At 34.4% G+C, this 18590-nt stretch overlaps 1 protein-coding gene across 2 annotated transcripts in view; it reads right to left on the bottom strand.

The window, feature by feature from the left end:
* Window positions 1-18590, bottom strand: part of HSD17B4 (hydroxysteroid 17-beta dehydrogenase 4) — a 127945-nt gene that overhangs the window by 33515 nt on the left and 75840 nt on the right. For both annotated transcript variants that reach the window (XM_074200888.1, XM_074200889.1), the window contains exons 15-16: window positions 13502-13573; window positions 3332-3435 (exon numbers count right to left, since the gene is read on the bottom strand). In XM_074200888.1, the coding sequence (XP_074056989.1) occupies window positions 3332-3435; window positions 13502-13573 (176 nt within the window). The remainder of the gene's footprint in view (window positions 1-3331; window positions 3436-13501; window positions 13574-18590) is intronic.

The raw sequence follows: 18590 nt of genomic DNA, 5'->3' as shown, positions 1-18590 counted from the left end.
ACAATTGAGAATCTTCAGGTGGAAAGTAAAAAACTACTTACTAGCTTACTAACTTCGGAAAGTCATTAATTTCCTTGTTCCTTGGTCTTTATCTGAAAAGTCGGGATATTATTTACATTATCCACCTCATCTGTTTGCAAAAAAAAGTTTTATAGACTTGAAAGTGCCATAGAAATGTGAAGGGTTTTTCATAATTTCATTCCTTCTAAGAAAATTTATCAAGGAAAAAAAACAGGGGGCGGCTAGGTGGCGCAGTGGATAAAGCACCGGCTCTGGAGTCAGGAGTACCTGGGTTCAAATCCAGTCTCAGACACTTAATAATTACCTAGCTGTGTGGCCTTGGGCAAGCCACTTAACACCATTGCCTTGAAAAAAAATCTTAAAAAAAAGGAAAATAAAAAAACAGGCTATGCTTTTCCCTTATCCATTTCCCTCAAAGATAAAGAAGTCAACATGAGAAACTAATTCTAAGTTACCTGAGGGCAAAGATTGCAGCCATCAGATTAAACTGAATGTACCTAAAGAAAAGCAAGGAAGGGCCTTTTCTAATATAATACTTCAAAAGAAACAAAAGTATGGTGCAGGTTTATTTTTTAATGACAAAAAAACTAATCTATGTCTCACACAAACTATATAATATGACCACGATCTGGTAGTTCCACAAGTTTGCTAAGTTAAATTGCAAAAAAAAACATGTCTTTTTTCCAAGGAAGTTGTTAAATCCTTTTAGTTACATTTTCCTAGGACTCGTTTAAAAAAAAAAATTCTGGCCAGAAATCCCCAAAGATGTTGAGCTAGGACACATCCAAATAGGGCAGTGGCCCTTTTGTACAGTGATTTCATTAATTAGCACACCATCACTTGCTTAACTTAATCCTGAACAAGGGTAAAGCCATAATTTTGGAATGACATTACCTATTTTAGCTGAGTACAAAGAGAGTCATCAGTGAGAAGCATCTATTGAATTATTACAAAGTCTGGGGTCAAAAGAAGTTTCAAAAGAAGTTTCCTTAGTTGAAGTCCTAAAAGGAAAGAATCCTTATGAGACAGGGAACTGTGGGTATAGGAAAACACTTCCTCTTGCCTTTCACCTTCAACCTTGGCCAAGCTTGATCACAGGAAATGATGTGTTAGACTTAAAGGTCACACACTTTGGGACAGGGAGGACTGGTGGGTCCTTGTTTGCCCATGCCCAATGAGCCTTGTCTTGGCCCCTCCTTGGAGAACACCCCCTGTGGCCTGGGTATTGGAGAGTACCTGGAGTCAGGTGTTAAACCACTCCCCAAGTGCCACCCTTGTCCAACCCACTACAGAAAAGAAGCTCTCTCCTCCCTTTGTTCTCCCTTAAAAGATGGACATTTTCTTCCTCTCCCTAAACTGGAACCATGTGCTCCAGCCCAAGGCCCTCTGGAACCTCTATTCCAGGTGGTCCAACTCAAGTCTAAGCCAGCTCTTATGGCTATTTCTCCTTTCTCACTTTCTCTCAGGCACCTCCCCAAGGCCTTTTGTTATTCACCAAGTCCATAAGCAACTAACAGTCTCTACAGGAAAAATGGTTTTACTCTTTAAGGATTAAAGGAACTATTATCTATGCTTATCAGACATTTTTCTGTTGGTCCCTGACTCCTTTTCCATTGTTCAGTTTAATCCTTTTCTCAAATGTTAATTCATTAAGATAACAGTGGGCAACCTCAGCTTCTTCCCCCTACCCCTCCTCCACCATCTGGCTCTTAACCTTCCAAGGTAAATGCCTAATTCCTGTCACATGGGGGAGGCTACTCCTTGGCTTCCTCCCTGCATGGGAGGTGGGCTAGGCTCTCTATAAAGAGTTGGCCAACCCCCTTCTCCATGGAGCTGGACCCATTTTTATCTCAGCTCCATGTGACTAGATCCATGAGAATTTAAGCCCAGTCATTGTCTTGTGGCTACTTCCTTTGTTTCCCTTTAACTGTCTTTGCTATCTTCCTCAGTCCAGCTTGCTGCTGTCTCTTCTCTGCTTAAACTCACTATCCTTTAAAAAAAATTCACTTTCTTTACCTTGTCAAAGAACCAAACCTGTGAACTTTTTGTGGCAACCTGTGAGCTTTCTGTAGTAACCTATTGGACTTCTGCAGCAACCTGTGAATTAAGAAGTGTTCCCTTCATTTCTGCCTCATAGAATCTCTCTTTTCCTTTACAATACAGTTCTACATAAAAACCTTCCTGACATATCCAACTACTAGTGCCCTCCCTCTCAACCTATTCCATATAGATTGTGTTTTACTCTCTTTAGATTTACTCAGGATATATGTAAATATTTCAATACATACAGGAGTACCTGTTGTCTCCTCATTAAACTGCAAATTCTTTTCAAGGAGGAACTGTTGCTCACCATATTTTTATCCCCAACAACTAGCATTGTGTCTGGCATATATAGTAGGTATTTTATAAATACTTGGTGATTAATACTTTGCCTTTGTGAGACTATGTCTGGAATACTATGTTCAATTCTTAATACCACATTTTAGAAAGGCCAATAAGAACTGGGAGCACCCAGAAAAAATCAAACAGAATTAAGACACAAGAGGAAGTGAAAGAACTAGGAGAGCTAATTGGAGGAGACTTAAGGGGAACAAGATATATGGCTTTAAATATCTGAAGGGCTGTTAAGTGAAAGTCTTTGTTCTGCCTAGCCCCAGAGGGCAAAACTAGGAATAATGAGTCAGAGTTAAAAAAGGTTAGAGTTAGGCTAGACATAATACAAAACTTCCTAATTCTTAGAAGAATGGATCACTTGGAAGACTGTGAATTCTCCCCCCAAGGGCTTTCAGCACAGTGTGAATGAATTCTTAATAATGGAATCTAAGAGGTTCATTTTCAGATATAAGCTGGATGAGATAGGTTCTGTAGTCCCTTCCAATACTGAGATTCTGAATTTTATCTTTTATGAGATGAATGCTACTGAAGTGCTTGAAAACAATTCTCTCCTAGATACTTTTTCAATTAAGTGATGGAGAACCTTTTCTCTGTCAAGGACAATTTGGATAGTAGAACATAATTTGTTTGCTATATTTCATCAAACATTTAATTAATTCACCCCAAAAAAGCTCACAGATTTATTGAATTTTGAGTCCCACCTGGGATTGCCCTAGCAGTGCAAGACCAAATGACCCTCTAGTCTGACATTCCTGAGCTCCTGCTTTCAAACATTTTCACAGCAAACTCACTAGACATTCTGGATAAGTGGAGTCTAAAAGGGAAACGATGGTGTATGGAAATCATAAGCTCATGACTTTAACATGAACATTTAAATGAGATATACATGGTTTTCAGCAATAAAACTTAAGCTTACCTTGGCTTTATTTGATGTTTTCTTTCCACCAAACCCTCCAGAGCCAACAACGAAAAGAGAGAACTGATTAAAGCATATAAGCTCTTTTCCACTATAGGAATAGACTTAAAAAAAAAAAAAGAAAAGCAAAATAAGTTATTATTTAAGTATGTAACAACCTTATCAACATTTCAACAACAATTCCTGGCTCTAATACTTTCCACTTCTGTGTTCATGATCAAGTCTCTTCTAGGTCTCATTTTAAATAAATGAGGACTAGATGATCTCTAAGGTTCACTCCAGTTCTAAATCCTATAAAAATCTTCAACAAGTAAAATTCATTTTTGGAGTTCTGTAATAAGAAGAGATTTTTAAGTTCCAGTAATAAGTTTTAATGACTTGGAAACAAATGATTATAATATTAAGAGAAAGCTTTCTATAAGTCCTGGCCACTGTGACTCCAAGTTTGTATTTCTACCCTCAGCTTGAAGTTGTTAAATATAAACAGTTAAAGAAGTGGAAAGACTTGCCGACCATAGCACAGAAAAATTTGTTCTATGTGATCTCTCAGATTTTGAGTTCTAATCATTTGTACCTGTAACTCCTCAAACTTCAAAGGACTGCATCTTAACAAAAAATAAAAAACCCTAAAAATTGAAAAGTATAAATAGAATTATTTTATTTATCCTTTCTCAAGGAAGTGTGGAATCAGTAATGGACAGAACCAGACATAGATCAAGAAGACACTGGCTCAAGTCCTGAAACATCATGTCTGGGTGACACTAGATAAATCACGTAATCTCTCAGTCCAGGAAACTTTCTAAGACTATGAGTTGGAGAGAAGATACCAAACTGAATTGGAAGAGGGAGTTTCCTCAGCTTCAAGTACCCTATAATCAATAAAACCACAGATCAAGTTTCTATCCTATCATTTCTAAACATAAAAAGTCTGCTAAATCCTAAAAACCTTGGACATACATTCGCCTAAAAAAAGAAAGATAAATATTTTATTTAAAATTACTGTTCAAATGCACACAATGTTCAAAATGCAAATGAACAGTTTTAAACACTAACAAAAAACTAATACACAAACCAGTTTTATTTCAATATTTTCAAACATAATTAGCTTTGTTTTGTTTAAGAACAATGGCCTGCTGTCTTGTTTTTCCTCACAAAGGACACTGTCTTTACTTACCAGGTCTTTGCACCATTTATTCCCCCCTGCCTAGAATACACTGCCTGCTCTCATCTTCTCTTACACATGCCAGTTTCTACCTGAAAACTTATTAGGGTCCCTCTTCCTCCAAAATTCTTTTGTTTATGTATGTATGTATGTATGTATGTACATATCTATATGTATTGCATGCAAACACATGCTTTCTTGAGCAATAGAATGTAAACTCCTTAAAGGCACAGATTATTTACCTTTTGTCCTTATACCCCAGCATCTAGCATTGTTTATGACATATGAGGCACTGGGTTTGTATTTGATAGTGATTGGTTATTTTCAATCATGACTAACTCTCCATGATTCCATTTGTAGTTTCTTGGTAGAGATATATTGGAGTGGTTTACTATATCCTTCTTCAGCTCATTTTACAGATGAGGAAACTGAAGCAATTAGGTAAAATGACCTACACAGGATCACAGAGTCAGTATCTAAAGTCAAATTTGAACCCTGGACAGTAAGTTTTCCTGACTTCTGGCCTGACACTCTATCTGCCTCTTCTGAATTCATAAATCAATACATAATGCAGAATATTATAAAAGGCATTTCATTTTTCAAGTCATGTTCCTATTCCATTCACAAATTACACATGGAGGTTCTCTAAAATTAATCTAGATTTTGTTTGGGTGGGGGGTAATTCTGGCCAGGAATAATTCTAGATTCCACTTCTCAGAGATGCTGCTTTGGTTCAAATATAAAATCATAAAACAAAACCCAAAGTAGTATGCAAGGGAAAAATGGAGAAAAAAAGGAAAGAAGCTGTCTTTCATCATGACATTATTAGCAAACTTTCAAGGACTGTACAGTGCTTTAACTGCATGTTTCATTTTAACATCATAACAACCTTGTGAAGTTGGTACTACAGGTATTTTTATCTCCATTTTATAGATGAGGAAATCGAAGATCAAAGCTATTAAATGACTTATTTATGGGCAATTAGTAAGTGGAAGAGACAGGATTCAAATTCAGGAATTTCCTATTCCAATTCCAATTATCTATCTATGGTGTCCTCCATTTCTCATTTCAGAGACATCCAAGATTTTTCAGCAGTGGATATTATAATAATAATAATATATATATGCATATATATGGAGAAATATATAACACAACAGAAATAATTAATGATAAGAAATATAATGTGGGTTATGTGAATTTTTTATAATGAAAATAACTACTAAATCAACTAGTACAACAATAGGAGCTAATTACACCACAGCATTAGGCTGTTTGACCCTATTGACCAATTAGTTCTTGTGTGCTAACTGGCTCTTGGGCTATGTCTTGTTTTGCTTTTGCTAAAAATCTTAAACAATCTGCATTTCAGAATCAAGTAGTCCAAATCTAGCCCACAAGTTGCAGGCTGATAAATTTAATTCTTCTTTGTTTAAACCAACTGGACCTAGACTCAGGAAGACCTGAGTTCAAATCTAGCCTCACACTTATTCTCAATGACATCATGAGCAAGTCATTTAACTTCTCTGCCTCTGTTTCTTCCTCTGTAAAATGAAGATAATAATAATACCTACCTAGCAGAGTTGTTGTGTGAGAATAAAATGAGATAAAGTTTGTAAAGTACTTTGAAAATCTTAAAGTGCTTCAAAAATGCTATTCATCTCCTTAACTTCTTTCTTCTTTATTTTTTGTTTAGATATATCTAGGACTATAAACTGAAGTCCCTGACTATTGCAGTCTTACTATTTCCTCTATAATGCATTTAAGTTTTCCTTTAAGAATTTGGTGCTCAAATTTATAAGGTTACAAGTCATTCCCCAATTGATAAATGGTATGTGTAATTATATAAAACATTTCCATACTACACATTTTGTACAAGATGACTCAAATAAAAGGAAAAAAAGTGAAAAAAAGAAAGTTAAAAAATAATATGCTTCCAATTTGTATTCAAACTCTGTCAGTTCATTCTCTGGAAGCAGACAGTAGGCTTGTCCTTTGGGACTGTTGTAAATTATTATATATTGTTGAGAATGGCTAAGTCATTCACAATTCATTGAACAATATTGTTGCTACTGTGTACAACATTTTCCTGAAGCTATTCACTTCACTATGCATCAGTTCATGTTAAGACTGTTCACTTTATTATGTATCAGTTCATGTTAAGACTTTACAGATTTTTCTGAAATCATCCTACCATACCTATTATAGCACAATAATATTTCATTATAATCATATATACACAGCTTAATTGGCCATTACCCAACTGAAGAGCATCCCTTTGATTTCTGGTTCTTAGCAACCACAAAAAGAACCTGCTATAAATACTTCTTATACAAACAGACCTTTTTCCTTTTTTTGGATGTCTTTGGGATATAGACATAGCATGAGGGGTATCAGAGGGTTTGCAGAGTTTTATAATCCTTTGTACATGGTTCCAAATTGCTCTCCAGAATGGTTGGATCAGTTCACAATTTCACCAACCATACATTAGTGTTCCAGTTTTCCCACATCCCCTCCAACATCCAACACTTTCAACATTTTCCTTTTTTTGTCATATTAGCCAATCTGATAAATGTGATGCCTCAGAACTATTTTAATTTGCAATTCTCTAATCAATAGTGATTTAGAGAATTTTTTCATATAAATAGATAGCTTTGATTTCTTTTTCTGAAAATTGTTCACATCCTATGACTATTAGGAAATGATTTGTATTTTTAATAAATCTGATTCAAATGTCTCTATATTTGAAAAATGAGGACTTTATCAGAGATACTTGCAAATTTTTTCCAATTTTCTGTTTTACTTATAATTTTGGTTGTATTGATTTTACTTTGCAAAGACTTAAATTTTATATAATTAAAAGTATCTATTTTACAATTGTAAGGCTCTCTATATATTCTTTGGTTCTAAATTCTTCCCTAATCCCTCATCCTTAACAGATGAACTACTCCATGCTCTCCTTCTTTGCTTATGATATCATCTTTTAGGAATAAATCAAGTGCCCATTTTGACCTTATCTTGGTATACTGTGTGAGATATTGGTTTATACCTATGGCACACTGCTTTCCAGTTTTCCCAGAAGTTTGTGTGAAATAATGAGTTATTCCAAAAATCTTGGATCTTTGGATTTAATATATACTAGATTACTATGATCATCTATCCTATCCTATCCTATCCTATCCTTCTACTGATCCACCACTATTTCTTAGCCAAGAACAAACAGTTTGTATGATTGCCCTTTGAAAATACAGTCTGAGATTTGGTAGGATTGGTCAATTTATTTTTGCATTTTTTTCAAGGCAAAGGATTTAAGTGACTTCCCCACGGTCACATATGGGAGGTCACATTTGAACCCAGGTCCTTCTGACTCCAGGGTCAGTGCTCTATCTACTGTACCATCTAGCTGCTCCTTCAGTTTTATTTTCCCATCAATTCCCTCAATACCCTTTGTTTTGTTCCTCCAGATGAATTGTTATTTTTTTCTAGCTCTATAATTTTTTGATAGTGTGATTACTATGGCACTGAACAAATATATTAATTTAAGCAGAATTGTCAATTTATTATATTGGCTTGGTCTACCCATGGGCAATTAATATTTTTCCAATTGCTCAGATTTGACTTTGTGAAGTGTTTTACAATTATGTTCATATACTTCTGAGTTTGTCATGGCAGGTAGATTCCCAAGTATTTCATATTGTCTACAGATGTAAGTGGAATTTATCTATTGCTGCTGGCCTTTGTTGGTAATATATCTAGATATAGATATAGATATATGCAGATGATTTATGAAGTTTAGCCTACCATTTTGCTAAAGCTGCTAGTAATTTCAAGTAGTATCATGCACAACGAGTGATAAATTTATTTCTTCACTGCCTATTCTAATTTCTTTTACTTCTCTTATTTCTATAGTCAACATTTTTAGTACAACATTAAATAACAGGGGTGATAATGAGCACCTTTCACCCTGATTTGTATGGGGAGGGCTTGTAACTTATCCCCAGTACACATAATGCTTGCTGATTGTTTTAGATTAAATATTACTTAACATTTTAAGTAAAGCTCCATTTATTCCTATTTTCTCTAGAGTTTCTAATAGAAATGGCTACTTTATTTGTTCAAGATTTTTTCTGCACCTATTAAGATAATCATATGATTTTTGCTAGTTTTTTCATTGATATAGTCAATTATGCTAATAGTTTTAGTAATATTGAACCAGTCCTGCTTTCCTGGTATAAAGGCTATCTGGTCTTAAATGTATGAACCTTATGATATATTGCTGCAATCTCTTTGCTAGTATTTTATTTAAAATTTTTGCATCAATACTCATTAGTGAAAATGATCTATTTTTTTTACAGTATTATAGGAATTTAGTAGGACTCATTCACCTATTTTTTTCAAATGGTTTACAGTATTAGGATTAATTGTTATTTAAATGTTGGCAGAATTCACTTGTAAATCCTGGTCCTGGGGATTTTTTTCTTAAGATATTCATTAATACCTTGTGCAATTTCTTTTTCTAAGATTAGCTTATTTAAATATTTATTTATTATTCTGTTAATCTGGGTAATTTATATTTTTGTAGACATTCTTCCATTTCCTTTAAATTGCCTTATTTCATGGAATACAATTGGGCAAAATAGCTCCTAATACTTGAAATGTCTTGATTTTTTCATTAGCAGTGAATTCTCCCCCCTTCATTTTTAAAACTAGCAAGTCTTTTTTTTTAAATCAAATTAACCAATAGTTTATCTATTTTAAGGATTTTTTTCTAGATCAAGCTTCTAGTTTTACTACTTCAGTGGGTTTTTTTAATTTCAATTTTATTAATCTCTCCTTTGATTTTCAAGATTTCCAATTCAGTGTTTAAAATTTTTAATTTGTTCTTTCTCTAGTTTGTTTGTTTTTTTTAAGTTGCATGCCCAGTGCCCTGCTCTGCCCTTCCTCAATTTTAGCAATGCAAGAAATTGAGAGATATAATCCCCACCCCAAGTACAGCTTTAGCTGGATCCCATAAATGTGGTATATTATAATGATTATAATGGTATAGTATAATGATTGTCATTTTCTTTAATGAAATTATCAATTAAGTTATTCTTTGACTCACTTATTTTTTAGATTATTTAATTTCCAATTAAATTTTAATCTTTCTTTCATTGTTCATTATTGAATGCAGTTTTTATTGCATTATTACCTGAAAAGAATGCATTAACTATTTCTGCTTTTCTATATTTGGTTGTGAGATTATATCATAATACATAGTCAATTTTTGTGTGATTGTGTAGCTGTCATGTACTACTGAGAAAATGTATATTCTTTTCTATTCCCATTCACTTTTCTCCAGAGATCTACCATATCTCACTTTTTTCAGTATTTTATTCACCTCCTTAACTTCTTTCTTATTTTTTATTTAGAATTATCTAGTTCTAAGGAGGAAAGTTGAGGTCCTCCTCTAGTATAGTTTTATTATCTAATTTCTCATTAACATCTTCAAAAATTTAGATGCTATACTATTTGCTGTATGTATGTTTATAATTGATATTTCTTGTCTATGGCACCTGCAGCAAAATAGTTTCCTTCTTTAGCTTTTTAAATTAGATACTATTTTTATTTTTGTTTAGTCTGAGATCATAATCACTACCCATTTTCTTTGCCTCAGTTGAAACCCAGATTCTGCTCTAGTCCCTAAATCTTTACCCTATGGTATATCTCTCTGCTTCAAATGTGCTTCTTGTAAACAACATATTATACTATTAGATTCTGGTTTTTAATAAATTATGTGATATACTTCTGTTTTATGAATTAGTTCATCTCATTAAGATTTATAATTATACATTCAATTTTGATCAATGTAAAGCATGGAAATAATGTAAAGATTATCAGACTGCTTCTGCGGGGGGGGGGGGGAATGTATAAAATTTAAAACCTTACAAAAAAATGATAAGAATTAACTACTATTGTATATAATTGGAAAACAAATAAAATATTTATATATAGCAAAAAAGATAGTTTTGATAACTCTGTATTTCCCTCCATGCTTATTTTTGCTTACTTATCCCCTTCCTCACGCCCCCACACTTTTCATCCTCACAAGTATTTTATTCCTGATCACCACCCTCCCCAGTCTATTCTTGCTTTTATCAATCCCCACCTCTCTTCTATTATCCCCATCCTTTTTAGTTCATTAGAGATTACAATAAATTTTTGTATCCAATTGAGTTTAAACCTCACTCTCATCAAAACTGACTGAGTTATGCTCTCCCGGTCAATTTTGATGAGAGTAAGGTTTAAACTTTGCCCATTGCCATTCATCTTCCCCTTCATTATAATATCTTTTTCATGCCTCTTTTTATGTGGGAACAATTTACTCCATTTAATCTCCTTCTCCTTTTATCCAGTTCAATTTTCTTTTTCATTCCTGTATTTTGTTTTGGGAGTTATCATTCCATCAAAATAACTTATATCAATATTCTCTGTCTATATAAACCCCTTCTAATTGTTCTTATACTAATAAAGTTCTTAATAGTTACAAATATTATCTTAGCACAAAGAAATATAAACAACTTATTGAACCTTATTGAATTTCTTATATTTTCTCTTTGTTTCTTTTTTACTTTTTTCTTTTCCTTGACTCTTATATTTGGAGGTCAAATTTATTATCCAGCTCAAGTTTTTTAATTAGAAATGCTTGAAAGTTCTCTATTTTATTAAATATCTTTTTTTCCTCTGAAAGATTATATTGAATTTTTCTGCGTGATTTTTGGTTATAATCCAAATTCTTTTGCCTTCTAGTACATCATATACCAATTTCTCCAGTTCTTTAATGCAGAAATTGTCAAATCCTTTGTAATTCTGACTGTGGCTCCTTGATATGTGAATTGTTTCTTTTGGGCTGTTTGCAGTCCATTGTTCTCCTTGATCTGTGAGTTCTGGAATTTGGCTATGGTGTTACAGGGAACTTTCATTTTGGGATCTCTTTCAGGAGGTGATCAGTGAATTATTTCAATTTCTATTCTGCCCTCTGGTTCAAATATAAAAGAGCAGTTTTATTTAATAATTTTTTGACAGAATGTTGCTTAGGCTTTTTTTTTTTAATTATGACTTTCAGGTAGTTAAATAATTCCTACATTATCTTTCCTGGATCTATTTTTCTAGGTTAGATGTATTTCCAATGAGAAATTTTCTATTTTCTTGCTTTTTTGATTTTAATTTTACTGTATATATTGATATCTCATAGAATCATTAGTTTTCACTTGCTCAATTCCAATTTTTAAGGAATTATATTCTTGAGTGAACTATCATACTCCTTTTTCTACTTGGCAAATTCTATTTTGGGGGGAAGTTATTTCCTATGTTTTGATTCTTCTTATGATATTGACTTTTTTCAATATTTTCAAGCATTTTTATGCTCATCTTTCCCCAAATTTTTCTAATACTTCTCTAATTTGCTTTTTAAGTTCTTCCAGAAATTCTTTTTGGGCCTGAGACCAAATCACATTTTTCTTTGAGACCTCACATGTGGCCTTTTTGACACTATTGTACTCTTCTAAGTTTATGCCTTGATTCTCCCTGACACCATAGTAACTTTCCAAAGTCAAGTTCTTTTTTTTTCCAGTTTTTCTGCCTTTTTTTGTGAAATGCCAGTTTTATGTGAGAGCTAGGCTTTGTTCCTGCACTGTTGCAAGCTTTTTGTGCTGGAACTCAGGGTCTTTCACTGGGCTCAAGGTTTAGTGGCTAGTTTTCACTGGAGGGTAGGTTATTCTTCCAGGGTACTGGGGTGTCAAGTCTTCTGGTTGGCCTTCCCTGGGAGTAGGGTTTAGAAGCTGATCTGCCCCAAGGGCTTTGTGATGCTTGCTACTAAGAGAGTCTTTCTGGTGGCTGGTCCTAGAAGATCAATCTTGTTGCCCAAGGGTAGGCCCTACTGATGAGTTGCTAGAGAAAGAAGGTCTCTCCACTGGTAGAACTCAAGGGTGGAGTCTTGCTGTTGGCCAATCTCTAGACAGGGCTTCACTACTGGTTGGCAATGAGATCAAAGTCCACTGGTGTCTTGTGTTGTGATCACTGGGGTGAGGCCTTGCTGCAATACTCAAGACTGTTCACTTGTCTATGGAACCATTGATCTGAAGAAGGGAGGGGCCTCACTGGTAGATTCCCCTAGGCTTGGTACCTTGCTGCAGGCCCCCTGCTGTGAGCCTGGCTGCTGCTCTTGGACCTTCCTTCCCTCCCACCTAACTGAGACAGACCTTTTTCTGCCATGATGCTAAGCTGCTTTCTTGCTCTTAGATCAATTCTAAGACAGTTTTCTAATTGTTTATAGTGGAATTTGGGAGGGCTTCAGAGGGTTCCTTTCTCACTCCACCATCCTGGCATCAAAAATCTTTTTAGAATAATCTTGTTAAACTGTTTTTGTCTCTACCTACATTAGCTATTTGATGTTTTTAATTTAATACTTTAATACATGGACACTGTTAAGTATTCTCTGTATCTTATCTAACCTGTTGCTGTTCAGTTATTTCAATCACATTCAATCATACCCCCATTTGGGGGTTTTCTTCACAAAGACAGTGAAGTGGTTTGCCATTTCCTTCTCCAGCTCATTTTGAAGTTGTGGAACTATAAATAAGTTTAAGTGACTGGCCCACGGTCATACAGCTAGTGTCTGAGGCCACATTTGAACTCAACAAAGATAAGACTACCTGTCTCCAAGTCAAGATTCTAGTCTAGCACCATTTACCTACCCTCTAACCTGGCAAAACAGCAATCCTAGAGTTTTAGAATCATGTAATAAAATCCTTCTTTTTATAGCCCATTTTTTTCCAGGAGAAATTCATATTCATTTCTACAACCTGCAGCCTACTTTTTCACAGAATGTAAAACAGATACAATTATTTACCAGTCACAAAAGCACATCTCTTAGAGTAGCAAAAGTGATAATACTTTCAGTATCAGAAGAGGGGGAAAAAAAGCATATTTATCCACTATAATATATGTGTTAAGACTGCAAAATGACTTACCATCCAGAAGTATCACTAATCCTGATCCTTTATCCAAGATATCAACAATAGTGCATTCATTGGTTAATTGTCCTATAATGAAAAGTCTCAAATTATTGTATAGCATTATTAAACTAATGACTTCCACTGTTAATTATATAAAATTAATTAATATAATATATTAACAATATTCACTTTTAGACACATTAAAATGTTAGCATTAATTTTACTGCTAACATTATAAAATTAATAGAACCATGTGTTCTTGTAAAAAAAAAAGAAACTAGTGTTTTTATTAAGGATCTTCTGTCTAAATCCAAGGGTCATTTGAGATTGTTTCTTCCTTTACTCTCTTGACTCCTCACTCTTTTTCACCTTCCATATTCCAATCAGTTGGCAAGTTCTTTTGATTCTACTTTACCAAAGTAGACCCTTCTATGTCTTTTCACTGCCATTACTCTAGTCCAGGCCTCTACCGCCTCATGCCTGGACAACTATGATAGCTTTCTGGCTGATCTCCTTGCCTCAAGTTTCTCTCCCCTCCAGTTCATCTTCCATTTGGCTATCAAATTGATTTTACTAAAATACACATTATGTAATGTAATGCTCATAATTCACTGAACTCCAGGGGCATTCTATTTTAGATCAAATATAAAAACTTCTGTCTATCTTCTAAGACTTTTTATTCATTACTACTCTGCAAATATTCTTTGATCCAGTGATACTGACTTCTTTGGTGTTCCTCATGCAAGTTGTTTATAGTGGAATTTCCATGACTTTTCATTTTCTCCATGTTTGTCTATTTCATAACCAAAGGGCAATGAAATTGTGCATACCCTTTGACTTTTATCTCAAGAAGCTAAAAGAAAAAGGGAAAGTACCTATATATACAAAAATATTTATAACAGCTCTTTATGCTAGCAAATAATTGGAAATTGTGAAGATGTTCATCAACTAGGGAACAATCAAAGATGCTATAGTTCATGATTACAATAGAGTACAATAATGCTATAAGAAATGATGGGGGGGTCAGAAAAAACATGGCAAGACATATATGATCTCATGCAAAGTGAAGTGAGAAGAACTGGAAGAGAACAGAAATAACGTTACTTATGATTTACTGTGAAATATTTGGCTTCTCTGATCAAAACAATACACTTCTTCACACAAAGTCAGATCTAAATAACTGTAGAAATATTCATTGCTTATGGGGGGACTGAGTCAATTCAATAAAAATGATGATTCTATCAAAGTTAATTTACTTATTCAGTGCCCCTCAACTTTGCTTATTTTTCTATAATATTCTTGCCAAAAATGTGTTTCTAATCCATCCTTTCCCTTTCTGTCCTTCATTCTTTCAAACCGACATGGCTGGTTGAGATCGTGACTCTCAAAGGCTAAGAGTAATCAGATGGAATACTGCTACACATAGACTCTTTTTTCCTACAATTGTTTTCCTTTAGTTCCAAAATTTACACCTGACATTGATTGTGAAGAATATGGGTGAAAGTCTCTCAGGATCTTTTTTTTGGGGGGGGGGAGCACTCTGAAAAGAATGCACATGAATCTCTTCCCCACCATTCTTTCCTAGTAGCTACTTATTTCCTCACTGCCAATATTACATTATTATAAGAGTGCAATTTGGGTTTTCTCCCCATCTTCTCTTTAGTCCTCAGGTGTCCACATTCCTTCACAGCTGTCTCTCCTCCTCTTTCTTCAATTCTAGGGACAGTATGATTCATTGGTCTTGGGCTGTCAAGGAAGCAAGGTTCTGCCCAGAGATTCTAAAAAATAGATGACCTCACAAAGTTAAAATTGCAGCACCTTTAGGCATTAAAGGACATAGGATATGTAAAAGGGAGAACTTAGAAGCAATGACTGATGAATTAGTATTCAGTCATTTTCTTCTATAATAATTATCTTGAAGAAAGCTTTTCCCTGATCTCCCCAGCTGCTAGTTCACTCCCTCCCTGAGTAAATGAAAAAAATTTATTAAACACTATCTATGTATTAGTCACTATGCTATACTTTGGTTATAAAATACATAAGGTAAGACAGCTCCTTGAGGAGCTTAAATTTTAACAAAAGAAGTCAACACATATAAAGCAGTGATGACTAGAGTATTTTGATTTGATGCTGAATATAGTCAGAACATTTGAGAGGGATATCCTTTCCTAGAACAGCAATGTAGTTTTATTTCTACTTCCAGAATAAGGGGGAATTAGTGGGAAGGGGATCTAAGTCACAATAGGAGAGAGTGTTAACATACATCATGATGAGAGTCTGAGGGCTCCCACAGGATATGCTTAGGATCTAATTCCAAGTTTGGCATACACATAGAGAGTACTTAGGGAATGCTTACTGACTGACTCATTGTGGTAGATTCTTCACTGAGAATTGTCTTATCGTTCGTTTCCTGAATTTTGTGGTTCTTTATAGATATTATTTGATATGGTAGAAGGAGAGTTGCCTTTAGGAGACATTTCTCTACCATCTTTCCAGGATCCATTTCTATGGCAGCTGAAATGTAATCTTGGGTATCATTTAAGAGGAAAATAAATTTAGAGTTTTAGGATCATACTGATTAAAAAAACTACAAAGGGTTACTTAGAGAATCAGAAAAGCAAAATTCATGAGGAGAAAAAAAAGCCAAAATTCTCAAGAAATGGGGAGGAAAAAAAAAAGTAGGAAAGAGACGTACCAGCATCAGACCTCAAACTATATTACAAACCAGAATCATCAGAAGGAATCAAAAATGTAGCATAGCATTCAAAAAACTAGGGCACCCTATCATTATAAGATTCATTATTGAATATTTGTAAAGTACTTAGCACAGTGCTGGATGCATAATAAACAAAAAAATGTTTATTTCTTTCCCCTTCCCCCCCATCCTCTCACTTTTCCCCGCCCTCAAGCAGAAGTTTTTTAAAAAATCAATAAATTTTAAAAAATGCTGAATACATGACAAAAACTCTCAATCATTCATTTATATTTATCATCACTCAGTACAATTGGAGCACAGATATACCAAAGGTGATCATTAATACTGCTCTTCATTTGATGAGGCTGGAGTCATATCTTTTTTTGGGGGGTGGGGTGGGCTTTCATTAACTTTACTTCTTAGTAAAAAGAAAAACGGGTTAAGTAAGAAAAACGGGTTAAGTAAGAAAAACAGGTAAGACAGGAAAAAAAAAGATTGTTTCTGACAATAAATGCAACAATATGTTTACAAAATCTCCTACTTCTAAATGTAAAAAAAAGGACAAGTATTTCTTGTTTCTAGGGAACAATACCAGTCAACATTGCAATTAATGTGCATTTGGCTGTTTTTTAGTGTTGTGTACCTTTATATTATTAAAATCTCTGTATATTCTTCTGCTTGCTTTGCATAAATTCATACAAATCTACCCATGTTTGATGACATGTCTTTCTACATTTCTGTATTTCCCACCAAAGTCTAGTAACACTGCTTTAAACATAATAAATGTTTGATGAAGGAAGGAATTGGGAAAAGAGGCAATCATTGATCTAGAACTATAAAAGGACTACAGAGCAATCTAGTCTAACACATCATTATACAGATGAAGAAACTTGAGGAAAATTAAATGAACTTCTCAATACGACCTATTGTCATAGAGCATTGGTAGTGGGATTGGAATACAGTTTCCAGCACACCTCACAGCCAACTGAAGGAATGACAAGTGAGAAGAGGGATAGGGAAAGAAATGGAGATGAAATAAGAATGTGGTTTCTTTATGTATGCTGATGCTCCATAATATACAAAATGGTAGCCAAGGTGGTTATGATGGCTAAGGGCTGAAATGATCTAGATTTAGGCAAGAATTAGCTTGGATTTAAAGCCTGATGACACACCTGGTGGCTTAAATGAAACTGTAAGATCTATTCTTCAGTGTCCTCCCTAACCCTTGCTTAGTCTGTAGAATGACAAAAAAAAAAGTTAATAATGAGGAAGAATCATGTCCAAAGATAATGGACAATGGAACCTAGACACAAACTCAATAGTTTCTTTGTGAAACTAACTTTACTCAGAGACAATGGTAATTTAATGTATACAGATGATTGCATAATGATATGCATTTAAGAAGGATAACTGAATAACATTTGTGGAGGTCTAAGAGAAGTGGTAGAGATTACTGGATATAAGACTGAGCTTGGAAGAACACCCAGATTCAATTTCCAATTCCGGCATATTTGTGTGACTCTGGACAATTCACTTAATATCTAAGAATCAGGCAATTCTCCAAAATTGTTAAGTTGCAGAAAAGATGCCATTCTGCATTGGCAAAAGAGGTTTCTGACCAGAGGCAACTTAATAACCACAAAATCACAGGTATGGTCCAAAAAGGAGAAGAAATATGTCTTTGTCATGAGGATAGGAAGCAAGTGAAATGTGAATTAGTGACTGTAATATCCTGTGTTGAGGAACTAAGGAGGAGGAAAGAAAGAGACAGAGGTCTGATTTGGACATATACACAAACCCATTCCTCATAACTTTTAATCATAGCTACATATGCTTAATAAAATACTAAGAATACAGCAGAGATGGGATAAGGTGAAAGCTGAAGAATCAATGAGAAAAATAATAGCAAAAAATGGCGTGAGATTAGGCAGGATTTTAACACTTGTCAACCTCCATATCATACAATATGAAGTGATAAATAATATCAAAATGTGAAATGGAGGTTGAATATTTAGCCTTAAATTTAAATGGTATATTCCCCAATTGACAAATGGTCAAAAGATATGCAAAGGCAATTTACTGGTGAGGAAATCAAAGCAATCCATAGTCACATGAAAAATTGCTCTAAATCACTACTTATTGGAGAAATGCAAATTAAAGCATCTCTGAGGTACCACCTCACACCTCTCAGATTGGCCAATATGATCAGAAAGGACAATGATCAATGCTGGAAGGGATGTGGGAAATCTAGGACACTAATGCACTGCTGGTGGAACTGTGAACTCATTCAACCTTTCTGGAGAGCAATTTGGAACTATGCCCAAAGGGCAACAAAAATGTGCATACCCTTTGATCCAGCAATACAACTACTGGGTCTATACCCTGAAGAGATGATGAAAAATGGTAAAG

This window comes from Macrotis lagotis, chromosome X, assembly GCF_037893015.1.
Source record: "Macrotis lagotis isolate mMagLag1 chromosome X, bilby.v1.9.chrom.fasta, whole genome shotgun sequence".
Classification (NCBI taxonomy): domain Eukaryota; kingdom Metazoa; phylum Chordata; class Mammalia; order Peramelemorphia; family Peramelidae; genus Macrotis; species Macrotis lagotis.
This window is presented reverse-complemented; position numbering and strand designations above follow the sequence as displayed.